Source organism: Lepisma saccharinum, chromosome 6 (genome assembly GCF_977018435.1).
Source record: "Lepisma saccharinum chromosome 6, izLepSacc3.1, whole genome shotgun sequence".
Taxonomy (NCBI): Eukaryota; Metazoa; Arthropoda; class Insecta; order Zygentoma; family Lepismatidae; genus Lepisma; species Lepisma saccharinum.
This window is the reverse complement of record NC_139234.1, coordinates 77,107,901-77,123,394: the sequence shown is the minus strand read 5'-3', so window position 1 is coordinate 77,123,394 and position 15,494 is coordinate 77,107,901. Positions and strand designations below refer to the sequence as shown.

Genomic DNA, 15,494 nt, shown 5'->3' with positions numbered 1-15,494 from the left:
AAAACACAAACATTAAAAAAATTCATACTGCTGTCGTTACTGATATTTTCAATAACTGAACTCGAAATATTTCAAATAAATAAATTCTAGAACTGAATAGGTGCCAATTGAAAATTTTCAGGTGCCACAGCAACAGAGCACCCTGTATTTTGTCCACTATAGTGAGAGCCATGTCACATGTGCATCAGTGTGAAAAGCAAGATATGACCACTTTACAGTCAAGTTGTAACAAATGATGGCACAGGGAAAATAATTACAATAAATCATTAGTGGTCTTCAGGAAAATGTGTTAGCCAAAAAAAAGTGAACATCTGGATGTAGTCTGTTGTAAAACTTTATAAGTATATAGAAGAGTGCATTGCAGATGGAATAACCTTGTAGTGCAACTGTAGAAGAGCTTTGCATTGCATTCTGGTCATACGGTTATTCAAAGCTAGCATTGATTGATTAATTATTCAGTTCTAATTTTGAACGAAGCTGTCATAATTGTTGCAAGAAAAATCTAACGATGGTCCAAATAAGGAAGCAAAATACAAGAATAAAGATTTAAAAATTGAAAATCAGGTAACGGATGACTGATTTTGGATTTCAGTAAACCCTTAATAAGACCAAGCAATAGTTGCAATATGCTCATTAACATTAAGTTTTTTGTTTGTTTGTTCAGTGATGAGACAGTTTTTGAGAGAATAAGCAGAATGCACTTTGTTCTTTCTTAAGCCAAGTGAAGGAGGAATATTTCTGTGGAATCGAGTGCAGGAGCACTTTGGAAGACTGATGCAGTTCTGCAAGAGCAGATTGAAGAATTAATATAGTTCTGCAAGGGCACTTTATCAGGGGTAATACCCATATAGAGAAGGAACAAAAGTGGACCAAAGACATGCCACCTTGGGTACTCCAGACAAAACAGGGAGAAAGCTACAGATTGGAATACTTATTTATTGCCATTAATGCAAAAGGTTTGAATGATGATTCTGAGAGTATTTTCTCTGCTGATTCCAACAATGCAATTCTTACACATAACTGTTGGGGCACTTGGACCCTAAAGTGGTGAGGAAGGGGGGGTTTCAAAGGTCAACAATTTGAATTGGGAGTAATATGAATTTAATGTAGTTGTTAGATCAAACAGGTTTGAATTAAGTCTGAAAGCCAGTTGCATAAATAACACACCCGAAACCCCCGTGGTGCAGGGAAGGGGTGGCACATGAGGTGCAGCAAAAATAATAAATTAAGAAACACCAATAGTTCACAAAAGTTTTCCTTTCGGTGCTAAAATTCATTCTCAACCAAACATATATTTGTATGCCACTATAACTGCAAACAGAAAATGTTATTCACTAGTAAAGAAGAAAGAATTACCAGATTAGAAGAAAACCTTCATTAGCTGAATAGTTCAAGTCATTGATTACGCACCAAAGAGTAGATGACAGGCAAGAAAATTCGCTGGCAATGAGATCTGCAAATAATTTGACATGTATACTAGGAGACAAAATCCGATATTATCACTTCCTTTTTAAAAGCTTGCTTTTCTACCATTTTTTGTATCGTTGGTTCACTTCTGGTTTGTCTACTGGACGCATTCCTCCGCTTAGTTTTACAGCACATAATGTGGTTGGTAGTTTGTCATTTTCCCCCAAATTTGTGTTCCTTGCAACATTGCCATGCACTATTTGACTGCAAAAATTACGTCACAGATCCGATGTTGGGTTGCCAGCATGCAGGTGGCAAAACAGGCTTTCTTGAACGACTGCAGCGCAGAAACGACACACCAGGTGCAAATATTAATGAGAAAAGTTCTCTGTTTTGATGTCCTCTGTACACTATATATGTCATCATAGAAAACACTATTACAGTACTACAGTAATTAACTTTTTAAAAAAGTACTCATAGATAATTTTCTGGTGAAAAATTGCAGTATATTGCGCTGTCGCAGACGGGAACGCAAATGCCTGGTAACTTCATGGCCAACTGTACTCATAGCTTCCGTAAAACTAGTGGTCAATTTGGATCAAACTCGTACTGGCTACGTTTTAAAGAATAAAAAAACACATCTGAATTTGTTGGTTAAATACGTACTCATTGTTGATGTGATGATCTCGATTGTCGAGCAATTGCACCCAACTTTTAATCTTGATGTTACTCGTACTGGCTATGGTTTGAAGAATAGAAAAACACATTCGAACATAGTTCATCTGAAACTGTTGGTTACAATACTGTATAAGTTGATTGTTGTCAAGATGATAGAGATTGTTGAGCGTATTTCTTACATATCTAGCAGAGGAACGACAGAGGAACAACAGAAAAAAAAAATATGAAAAACTTTGAAAGTTCGTGTTAAATGACGTCTAATGGCACAACAGACTAAAAACAGTTCATAATTCGTGGTAACCGAAATTCACGTTAACCGATAAAACTTCTTTAAGATATAATCCCTGCCGGGACCAACATTTTGTTCATGTTAACCGAGTGTTCGTCTTAAGCGAGTTTGTGTTAACGAGGGTTTACTGTATACCTAATATAAATGTAGGCACGTATAAAGGAAAGCTTCTTTTAAATGAGATGAGGTGCAAAATTGAAAGTTGGGTGAGGGGGAGGGGCACAGACGATGTTAGTTACACTACTGCCGAAAGCAACTTTCCACTAAATTCAAAAAATGTGATTCATACAAATGACCACTGGGTATTTTGACCATATATGGGGCTCAAAAACATTGTAATAATTTTCAAAATTATTGGTTTGAGTTGGTGTTTTAAGTCCATTTTATGCACAGTAAGGCTAATCGGAACTGGACCTACGGTTTAAAGTGGGATCTGCACCACTGTGCCATGTGCTTCCACCGGGTATCGAACCCGGAACCCCTTGATTACAAGGCGACAACGCTATCCACTGCGCCATCGGGAGGCCCTTTTCAAAATTATACATTCAGAACTTGAAAGGTCATTGTTGCCAAATGTTGCCATTAGAAGAAATATGCATGAGAAGCATCTGAATGTATTTCTCATGTCAAATTCGAAAAAAAAATATTTTTACAGATGGCCCTTACAAAGTGTCACCTGCCTCCTTGAAGAGTCAAAACAATATTTTTTTTCCCTCGTTAAGTACGCAGAGGGGGAGAATCTCTTCTTTTATATCAATAATATTTCATGCTTCCATGCTTTTTTTAACGAACTCAGACACACAAAATTCGGCATATATCTTCAGAAAGTATATTTTGCCAATTTTAATCTTTACTGTATACAAAACACAATCCTAGTTGTTTGCCATATGGAAGGTTCCATGTTAAGAATTACAGGGATGGGGAAATTTATGCACAATAATTCCAATTTCCACACATTCGACCAAGAAATGTTTCCATACCTTCCCCTGGGAATAATTTGATATTACAGTCGATGCACTTGTTGGAATCCTTAGAAGATAGAAACATAATCCAAACTGTTTGCACCTGGAAAGCTGATCCTTTATAAGTGGCACACACTTGGAACTCAACAATATTATATCCTACACATTGGACCAAGTAATATACCCCATCTCTGTCGGAGAAAAAATTACACTTGCTGGACCAATTTTAACCCATATTATGTAGGGTTGCATGAACTCAGTTCTTGCCACTTGGAGAGTTACACATTAGCCCCTTCCCTGTAGCGACGTTGAAGAGAAGTGTGCACCCAAAAATAGTGCGGGAGAAGGGATTTTAACGAAGACAAAGTTTCTGTGCACTTCGCATTTTGTCCTGAAGTGGCAGACGGAATTTGGTACCTCCATTGGTTACATTGAAAAGGTTCAAAAATTGTGTTTTTAAAGACAAGGATAATTTCATTCTTTATTTCACTACATAGTTCAATAAGACTGCAACGTGTATCTGAATGTTTACACTGTACGACCACTTCCTTGAAGTATAAGACTTAATGCATATCATCATGTAAGTCCAGGGGGGAAGGCAAGTAGGGCACAGCCTGCCTGGAAAATGAATGTCAATCTAAAGTTATTATATCTCAGACATACAATTTCATTTCAGTCAGTAATTTTTGTTAATCAGTGGCGGCGATTAGCGGTGTTTTCCGCCGCTTTTTACTATTTTTGCCCCCGCACTATGCTAAACTGTCCTTGCCCCTTGATTACAAGGGAACGACTTATCCAATACGCCATTGGGAGGCCTCTTTTTGTTGTTGTTCACATGAAGTTGAAGATGGTTTTTTGCTTATTAGAAATGAAAAGTTCTAAATGTACTGCACTTCCTCAAGTTGATGGACCACATGTGGTTATGTATTAGTTATGTGGCAAGATACTAAGGATTGTTACTTATGATAGCACAATGAATATGTTATTGCTTCACAGAAACCGATATTAAAGAGGAAATAAAAAGTATATTTAATTCAGGAAATTTGTGTTACATTTCTCTACATAAACTTTTATCTTCTCATATAATATCTAAGAAACTAAAAGTTAAAATATACAAAACAGTAATTTTGCCTGTAGTATTATATGGATGCGAAACTTGGTCCCTTACATTGAAAGAGGAACATAAATTAAGTCTTTGAAAATAAAATTGTTAGAAAAATATTTGAACCTAAAAGGGATGGGGAGACAGTGAGTGGAGAAGGTTACATAATTTAGAACTACATAATTTGTATTCATGTCCAGATATTGATTGATTGATTTGCTTTATTTTACTTCGCTTTTTGTGCCACTTTTGGCTAATTTGCGAAGATCATGTCCAGGTATTATTAGAATAATTAAATCAAGGAGACTTAGGTTAGCAGGCTATGTGGTATGAATGGAAGAGAAAAGAAGTTTACAGGATTATTGTTGGGAAACCTGATGGTAAGTGACTTGTAGGAAGGCCAAGATGAAGATGGAGGGATAACGTTTAGATGGACCTAAAGGAAATTGGTAAGGATGGAAAAAATTGGATTGATCTTGCACGGGATAGGAACAAATGGAATGCTTGTGATGCTGCAGACAAAAATCTTTGGGTTTAAGACAACTAGGGAGTTAGTTCACAGAAGCTGAATATTTCTACATTACTGTTTCTTTGAGCTGCTTACAATAATAATCTATGTGCATCTACATCAAACCAGGAATGACCACGAAAAAATACAGGGTTGTGTTTCATGCCATTTTAATTTGAGGATATTTTGAAGGGAGGGATTTGTGAAAAAATGTTGGAGTTGAAAGGTGACAACCGATGTGCAGATATATGAAAAAAAGAGCACAAGAAGATAGGCAGTCATAATGTTTGAAACCCTACCAGTGGAAAAATATAAAAATGCTAAAATGAGAAGAAGACAATAAATGTGTACCTTCAGAATATCAGTAACAACACCATACACATGGTAAATGCTTTTCAAATCAATCAGATCAGCTATCTTTGTGTAGATGTAGCTGCTTTTCCTGCTGGTTCCATGTGGACTTCTTTCACAAGCGTTGTCACTTCTGGAAGCCATGTTAGACTTTTCATTGGGGCCCTGTAAATTATACATGTTAAAGGAAATATTAGGAAAAACAGCAAGAACATCTTACCATCATCAATAACATACTAAGGTGATTCCTGCAAGAAACTCCAAACATGCTCTCTCGTTATTAGATTATACTGATGTCACACACTACATAACTAATCAAGATGCACTTTATTCTGTGTTTCAAACCCTAAACAATGGCTAGTGCTGTCAACATATTTTCTGCTCCATTTGCATGTTTTTGGTTGAAGACAGAGTGGAACCTCGCTTTCCAAGTCTTTCAGGGGACCAAGCTGAAAAAACTTAAAATACGGGAAAATGTAAAAATTGAGGGAAATTAACTAACATTTTACTATGTTGGAACCAGAGTATTGCATCGGACCGCTTTCCCTCGCTCAAACTCGTTCGAACCTCCCACGCTCAAGCGTAGACCATGCTCGTCCTGGAATGACTGGCAACGTCCCATATTTCAGAACCTAATGAGCCGCACTGTTAACCTAAAACCCATACATGGAAGGAAACCACTCTACACAATTACAATTCTAAATCACAATTCTGTACATTATTATGTAAGACTCAAATACAGCACATATGAAAGTATGCAATATCTACAGACCAAAACATCAAATGGATACACATGCTGACAGACCTGCCTAAGCAATTACAAATATTGTATCACAGTGCAAGAAGTACGTGTACATCATTGTTCACTTACCGAAAAGGACATTCATATTCTGTGAAATAATAAAATGCAGTTATAACATTCAATCGAACATCATTTCAATGTGACAATAATCGTAGAAACATAAAATGTCAGACTAAGCAGTTTTAGCCCATAATCATCTATTTCATTTTCACATATCTGGGTAAGATACACAAAAACTCTAGTTGGGGCCATCAAGATTGAATGTATAATGCGGGAAAATGTAAAATCCGGGTACATAAAATTGGGGTTCCACTGTATACCCTTTCAGCATGCAAATCAATCAGATGTTAATGACTGAGATATATTAAAGCATTTATGAATTAGAACTAGGGATAACGCAATACCAATGCTGATGTATTAGTATCGGTCAATATCAATACAGGCGATACTTTTTCGGAGTCCATGTACTTTGCTGAGTTTCCCAGAGTCTAAATATTCTTGAAAAGTAAGCGAAATGCATAATTTTCGTTGTTTCTGGCAATAACATTGTGGAAAGAAAAAAAATTATGTTATAAAATGATTATCTCATGTGAAATTATGAATATTTTCAAGCAAAACTCTGGTATCTTGATATGGCATAGTTCCAATGGAAAACTTACATGTTAAAATTTGTAACTATCTGAACTACTTCAAATTGTTTCACTTTCAAAGTATCGCAATCAGTAAGAGTATCAGCAATGGTATTGTCATTGGGTCAAAATGGTATCTGATCAATCTATAATTAGAACCAGAAAGAGCATAACATATATAAAGACATTTGAACAAAAGTCACTTGAAAGTAAACTTGCAAATCTTGGTGCTGATACAAGAATTTCTATGGCTTTCATACTGTAAATGTTATTACATGAGTTTATACTAATTTTTTAAAGTATAGTAACAAACAAACGTCTATCATGCGAGAGACCCGGGTTCGATCCCCGGCAGGAGAGAACTGAGATCCTTTCCACCTGTTCAAGCGGCTCTGGTGCCCACCCAGCATCTTTTAAAAAGTGGGTGGAGGAAACTCTTGGGGGGGGGGTAAATGTGGCCAGGGACATGGTGCTGATCACATCACCCCCACCTTTGACCGTGATCAACAAAGTGTTGGGCCCTAACTCCACACCCCCTATACGCCCTTCATGGAATGGTGCAAAACACAGGGGAGCACTTTACTTTACTTTTTACTTTTAGGGGAGTAACGAACAACATAACAGTCTCACCCAGCCTCAAATCAATGGGTAAATGGGGGCAACCCTGGAAGGAGTAAAGGCTGCCAGAGCATGGTGCTGATCACATTATCTCCCATGTGGCAGAGATCGAGAATGTGTGGGGCTCTACCCCCCACATCCCCTAAATGTGCCTTCATGGCATGGTGCTACATGCACGAGGGAACTTTACCTTTTTTATAGTAAGAAACAGTGTAATCCAAACAACTGGAATACAAGGGTCACTATTTATATTTTGAGCCTTGGCAACACTGATTGAAGTTAGGCACGATTTGACGTTTGCACGGAATCGTCTGGCACTATTGACCATAACGTACTTTAAATGTTTTGTCAATAGCTTCATTTGTGTTGTTTATGTTGCCTTGGAGATTGCCCGACAACAATAAAATGGAATTAACTCGTGAACATTTTCGTGCGATGATTTTTTTACGATTTTCGACGTGGATTATCAAGACAAGAGTGCATCGATCAACTTACTTCCACATTTGGCGATGAAGCCCCATCCTTTGCCACTGTGAAACGCTGGTATAACGAATTTAATCGTGGCCGCCATTCGCTCACCGACGAGATTTGCGAAGGTCGTCCAAAATCAGTTGTTGTTCAAGAAAACATTGACGCTGTGCAAAACCTAATACTGCAAGATCGTCGTGTGACATACTGTGAGATTGAGGCAACCATAGGCATTAGTTCCACCAGCATATATAAAATATTACATGATCATTTAGCTGTGAGAAAGGTTATGTTCTCGTTGGATCACAAATTTGACAAAAACTCAGAAAGACGCTTGCGTCAATTGGTGCAAACAAATGCTCAATAAATACAATCGTGGTGCTTCAAAAGACGTATATAAGATTGTAATAGGTGACGAATCATGGATATATGCATATGAGCCGGAACGTAATCAGCAGTCGACTGTATGGGTGTTTCAAGATGAACCCAATCCAACAAAAGTTGTTCGCGCTCGAAGCACATCGAAACAAATGGTCACCTGTTTTTTTGGGAAAACTGGTCATGTGGCAACTGTGCCTTTAGAGGAACGTAGAACGGTCAACTCTGAATGGTACACAACAATTTGTTTGCCAGAGGTCTTCGGTCAAATACAGAAAACAAACAAACACCGTCGGATCATTCTTCATCAAGACAATGCCAGCAGTCACACATCTCGTCTAACAACCGACTTTATGAACAGTCAAAAAATCGAATTGATGGGTCATCCGCCATACAGTCCTGATTTGGCACCCAATGACTTCTTCTTGTTCCCGAATGTCAAGAATAAATTGCGTGGACAACGATTTTCGTCGGCGGAAGACGCCGTTGATGCGTTCAAAAACCATATTATGGAGGTGTCTCAAGAAGATTGGAAAAACTGCTTCGACAAATGGTTCGAACGAATGCAAGAGTGTATTGACCATAAAGGAGAATACTTCGAAAAACAATAAAGCAGTTTTCAATGCCAAATTCCTGTTTTTTCATTGTTAGGCTCAAAATATAAATAGTGACCTTCGTAAGAGACTGGCTTGTCATATCCAGCCTTGCCGCTAGACAGTAGATTTCCACTCTATCTCACTGCCTTACACAAAATAAGGCCCCACCCACTGGAGGAACTTACAAGACTTACAATCCCTGTCAGCTAAAAATGTCACAATAGTCAGAAGGGACCTGTTTTGAGTTTCTGTTCACGTTGGTTCTTATAAAGTTCTTGCACAGCAGAAATGATACCTAAACTGTATCAAAAATTTCAGGGAAAAAAATATTCCCAAAAAATTGTTACAAAAGAGTATTTTCATTCATGAAGGTAGTATGATTATTGGTTGGTCAGAATAATTAAAACTGCCCTCTCCGATGGCAAAGGGGTAAATCATCACCTTGATATCAAAGGGTCCCAGGTTTGATACCCAGCACATAGTGCTTCAGATTCAATTTTAAACTGTAGGCCCAGTTCCGGTTATCCTATCTGTGTGCTTAAAACAAACACTCAAATAATTTAAAAACTGTACTCTTTCTTATTTTAGAAAAAATTGTTGTCCATTTAGTTGACCTAATGTTCCATGGAGAGGATATGCAGTGATGTTTCACCTTTCTTTAAAGGTGGTGTGGAGGGGGAAGTTACATATAAAATTGATAAAAATGACAGGAAACATAATTAAAATTATTCACTTTCAGATGTCAGACGTTTGTGTGCCTGTATTCTCATTGAAGCCAGTGCCTTTTGAAGTGTGCACTTTTCAAACTTGCCACGAAGTACAAAAAATCATAACTCAAGAAGTAATTGTCGTAGACAGATGAAATTGTAGGTTTTTTCTTTCTTAAAAGTCAGGGTTTTTAGCAGAGGTAAAATTTATACATTGTGCCTCCCAATAATTAGTGTTAAAGGAAGACAAACGTAGTATGAAGTGGTGGTACATTCCTACAACCATGCAAAGTTTCCTTGAAATCAGACTGATACTTCTTTAGTAAAAAATTATATTATATAAAGCGCCAGTGTTGCCAGCTTCGGAACAATGTCCGGAATTTAGCTTCTAGCATCTGCCCTATGGATGCTGGATGGACCAAATTTCAAGGGAAGCATGATAAAAGACCACTCTATGAGGTTATGTATGTAATGCATGTGCTGCAACTTTAAAAAAAACAAAGAAAACGAAATTATACGGTTTGGAAAATTTGCGTAATTATGGAAAATTTTGAACTTTATGCCTTTGCCCTTCTTCCCCCCTAAACCCATAATTGTCAGATGTTACTTAAAATGTTGCTTTTTACTCATTCTTACATTTGGAATTTAAATCTTCAAAAAGATGCAGTGATTCAGAAGTAACAGCCTTCTATCTTCAATTTATCCCATAGTAACAATGGACGTACTGTTTTGTAATTCTAGTACATCATACCTTTAGACGTAAACTAATGAACAAAAAAGACAGAACTGAAATATAGTGTATAGTTTCCAAGAAATGGAATGTTAATTGCTGCCGTGTGCTAACATATGGTCGGGGCAAATTTCGACAATCGGGCATTTGCTCCCATGAATGTCGGACATTGCTTGAAATGTTGCTTTTTACTCATTTTTGCTTGTATAATTTATTTTTTTTTCAGAAAGATGCAGTACTTTTGAAGTTATAGCCACTTATATAAATATATCCCATAATAATATGGTGTTAATGAAGGGAAACAAAGAAAAAATATAGACTTTTTCAAACTTCGCTTGTTAATAGTAGTAACAATAGATATCTTGCTTTGTAATTCAAGTATGTCATACCTTCATACGTATACTAAAGATAAAAAAAGACAGAACTGAAATATCATGTGTAGTTTTCAAGAAATGGCACATTAATTTATAATACTGACTGATAACTGATATTCTACCGATCCGATATAAAATTTCATATGGCTCATTGACCTCGTTAAGAAATATATGTTACCAGATGAACCAAACTATTACAATGCAAAAGAAGCTGCACATTTAGACATTTACTTTACAAAAAATACAGAATGGGAATTACATGTTTACATCTATATAATAATTAAATGGCACGATATTGCACTTCATTCTAAGGTATTTATAGATATATCGGATCAGTAAAATCATCAGTAATTTTACCTATAAACTGATACATTGATGTGTCTATATTGGCCAATACCGATAGAGTACCAATTCTGTCACATTTGTAATAAATTGTATTATACTACTTTAAAAATGAAAGGTCTTGGAATAGGAATTACCAAACTCCCTGAGCCTAGAGCTACTGTCTGTCCATATTTGAAAAAACTGGCAGGCTTCCAAGGTGGAATCAATATTTTATGATAATTTCTTGGATTATTAAACTTAAAGATATAACGAGATTGTTCTTTATAATATAAAAATTTTGCAAGATTAATCATCTTCTATCTATTTTCTGAGGTAATGATAAATCACTTTCTGTTAGTTACCAATAGTTGACACCAATGAACAGACATGCTTTGCTCATTAGTATTCTTAAAAATGTAATTTCTACTGGTATGCAAGTGATTATCAATATCAAGTTTTGGTTGCCTCTCTAGTATTGGAGGATTTGTTGTTATTACTTCTCAAAGTATGCCTATGTTGGGGTGCAATCAGCACGATGATGCGATGTTGAAAAAGTTTCCGTCAAGATCACTACCAGAACCTGCAGAACCCTTCATGAGTCAATGAACATATCTCCACGAGACATCGGGATCTTATGATTAAGTTTGGCATATCCCTTGTCTACAATATGAAAGGGGTGGCTGTAGAAGTATTTTTACATAATATTCTTGGTTGGGTAAGCTTGCTAGAAACTACAAATCACATTCTGAACAAGCACATACTCTACCTGATATGTGGCTCTCATGAACAAGATCTTAGCACCGGGAACATGTGAGAAACCAATCTCTGCCTGAAAGCTACGTTCATTACTCCTGTACCATCCTCGATAGTTTTCAACTGTAGGGGAGACAACAGCTATCCAGTCTCCCTGCTTCAAATCTGCTTTGTTTATTTCGACAGCAAAATTACGGAATGTGAAGAGGCAAAATTCCTTTTCAAGTGATCCATCAGGAAGAACTGAAATAAACAAATCATATTTACATCTAATGATTTGCAGAAAATTCCCCCCTAAGTATACACGAAGTATATTTTACAGAAGATCAACTTGACACTTACGTTTGTTTCAATCTGGTGGTGGGGTTAATTGTGTTGTGCTGGTGACGACATACGACTGGTTGTACCAGGAAGATTGCATAATCAGAATATTTAATCAATGAGCAAGATCTCACCAGCAAATGTTCCATAATCAAATCATGGTTTTGATATTGGGACCCTGAGTTACGACTGTGTAGTTCCGATATCGCCCTTGATCCTGCTTCTGTATGCTTACATAGGCAGGTAAGGGTTAGTGCTATTGCATGAAAAGTTCAGCGAAATATCATCACTCCTACACAGTGCTCAAAATGGGGAGCAAGTTGCTATCACTCTAGTTAAGAAAACTTGTATAAGCATCCCCTCACATGGGAATGTGCTTCAAGTACTGCTCCTACATACTTACGAGGTTACACAATTCCTTACAGGTTATTAATTTTTGTGATTTAAAAAACACAAGTTCATTTACATACGTGAGTCTGATGTTCCCGCACTGCAAATTTGAATGGTTACTTTCAAATCGGAAACCATCCAAATTCGCAATGCGGAAACACCAAACTTCATGTAAGTAATACTAAAACCACATTTACTGCACCAACCATGAACAACTTCATTTCTCCAACAGATTCCTTCATCAATTTCACCTAATCAGCATTCAGCCAACAATGCAAATAAAAATAAACACCACCACAAATAATTTATGTTCTTTTTCTACGAGCCCGCCTCCACGCACATACATTCAGGGGTATGCATTTTTACCCTGGTGTCTTTAAATGCATGGGTTTGAGATTTAATAGTGGCAACACTTCGGTATATATGCCATGAAACAGAACCGGTGCTTCTCGCTTATACCACACATTAGTTTGATACCTAACCTACCCTTCAGTAAATGGACTTTTCCTTCCAACACTAGGCACATGCGACAAGATGAATAGAGCATTGTTGGAGTTGGGAGTCTAAAGTTGTGTAGTCAGAACACCACTAATGTGAAAGTTACGGTGATTTTCGTGAACGAATTAACGTATTCCATACTTCAAGGACAGACTGTGAAAGCGCAGTATTACTCTTCATTTTTGGAACATAACCTATGACCTGCATTGCGAAAGAAGAGGTGACACTTTCTGCTGAATCCTCCCATCACTCTGCATGACAATGCTTGGGCACATGTTGTGCAACCTGTGGCTGATTTGTTAGCTCGATGGGACTGGTAGGTGTTCTACCATCCCCCATACTCCCCAGACTTAAGACCATGTGGCTTTGCTTTGATCCCTAAGGTGATTGATAATGAAGTGGATGCAGTGGCCCAAGGGAGCTTGGGGGTAGGGGTCATAACACATCCTTTTGGTCTAAATGCACAGCCATGAAAATAGGCAGCTGGGCAGAATTGCACTGGCGTAACATATAGTAAAAGCTTAGCGAGAGTGGGACAAAAGTTGCTCATTCCCGCGCACTGTGTGGCAACGTAAATCAGGCGGTGTTGCCTAGTTCGACCGACCGACCGACCGACCGCCCGCCTTCCTTACAGCATATTCTAAGGCAAAATTAAAGAGCAATGGAGATAATGCATCTCCTTGTTTTAACCCATCATGAATTGTAAATTTGTCAGACATATTATTACCCACACGAATTTTACTTTCTGTTTCACTGGTGCATATTTTTATCATACTAACAAGCTTCTTAGGTATTCCAAACTCTACTAATCTCTCTCTCTCTCTCCCCGGGGCATTTTCAAATCACATTCAATACAGAACTGGTGATCGTGTGAAATGAAAGTTCACTACAGGCCCCAGAAATGGAGTCCCATATCTACACACCAAACTGCTCTTAAACCTCCAAACACACGTGTTTGTGTTGCGACATGGCAACAGCATGAACTTCTGCCACATGCCTAATTTCATGGCCGTGCATTTAGTATTCCTAAGAAAGAGAATGTCAAAATCAGAAAAAGATAGCAAAATGATGGGTGACTTTAACAAAAGTATATGTGACCCCACCCTCTTTCAAAAATACTGGGCATGCCACTGAATGGATAAATGAACCTTGTTGCCATTGTTGTTTACGTACACCCTATGGTACATGTTTTTCATTTGTTCAGAACCAAAGCGAGTTATTTCTTTGGAAAACAGTTCAAATGTCAGACACTAGATGGCAGCGGCGAGTACATTTGAAATCGACTGAGTTCAAGTTACCGATATTTAAAAAACAAAAAGACCGAAGTCGCTTGCAGCAGCAAAAGAGTGAAGGCAAGGAAACCTAACCCAGCATAATCTACTGTACACTAAGCAAATTAGAATTAAAGGTGAACTTTAAAAAGATATGTACATCAAGCAGTACATTCCCACAGCTTGAAGCCAAGCTAAGATCTGGCCTAGACAGTCTTGCCAAACCAAGAGAGAACAATTTCCCTTTTGAAGGTTTAAAATATCTCTTTTTTCATCCAAATATTCCCTTCATCTTAGGAAAAATTAATTGTGGACATTATTGTTCTATTTAGTAGAATTGTTATTATTGCCATGGCCTCATATTAATTTACAGAACCTTCAATTTGATGGAACAAATGAAAATTAAGAGGAAATATCAGTTAATTAAGATTACTGACACATTGTATAAAATACAAAATTTGAAGCATCATTGGATCCCTTCTTTTATGTTGTTGATGTTTATGAACGTTTTCTTTTGTTTCTAGCTTGCAGTGATGTACTATAATGAAGTAAAGTACATCAGCTACCTTACAGGCAAGTAGAACAGTCCGAAAGCTTCACACAAGTGAATATAGCACCCGACACAACAATCCAAAACAACACTAGGCAGGCTGTTGCCTACTGCATCGTGAACCAAAATATTGATGACAAAAGTCAAAAAATTCATAATAAATATTAATTATTTAGATGAAAGTAGAGTTGGAAATGGTCGGGAAAAAAAACAGCTTTCTTTGGGAAAAAAAATGTTGTTTTTTTCGTGGCTTTTTTGATTGGGCTTTTTCGGCAGTTTCACAAAAGTGTCTCAAATCAATGAAAATACAAGAGTTGGCAGCATTTTCCCTGTTCCTACTGTAAAATAGACACTCATATCTAAATATAAAATACAATTTACAATATGAAATTCGTAGCTAGACATAAACAGTGTTTTCAAGAAATCTCGCTTTTTTGAATGGGCAGTTTTGAATGGGCAGTTCTTTCCAAGTGTTATCTTCATATTTCGGTAGGCTTATTAGATATATCTATGTAGTATGAACATATTCACATAACTAGAGTAGTTTTGTATGTGTTTTTAATAGAACCTAATAGTATATGATATGATTATCAATGTTTGAATTTGTTATACGAGCTGAACACGTACATGAAGCAAAAAAGAAAATACTGCTCTACCTTTTAAAAACCTAGTAACAAATCTCTTTACATTAAATTTTGTATCCACTAAAATATATTTGTATTCTGGCTTTCCAGTATATCATGTATAATTTGGTTAAATGGCCGCTAAACCTGGTCATGGAGCAACTA

The 15,494-nt window shown here is 37.0% G+C and overlaps 1 protein-coding gene across 2 annotated transcripts in view; it reads right to left on the bottom strand.

The window, feature by feature from the left end:
* The window catches only part of LOC145988896 (uncharacterized), a 121,007-nt gene that overhangs the window by 91,407 nt on the left and 14,106 nt on the right, over positions 1 to 15,494 (bottom strand). For both annotated transcript variants that reach the window (XM_083124183.1, XM_083124184.1), the window contains exons 4-5: positions 11,690 to 11,919; positions 5,298 to 5,462 (exon numbers count right to left, since the gene is read on the bottom strand). In XM_083124183.1, coding sequence (XP_082980309.1) covers positions 5,298 to 5,462; positions 11,690 to 11,919 — 395 coding nt within the window. The remainder of the gene's footprint in view (positions 1 to 5,297; positions 5,463 to 11,689; positions 11,920 to 15,494) is intronic.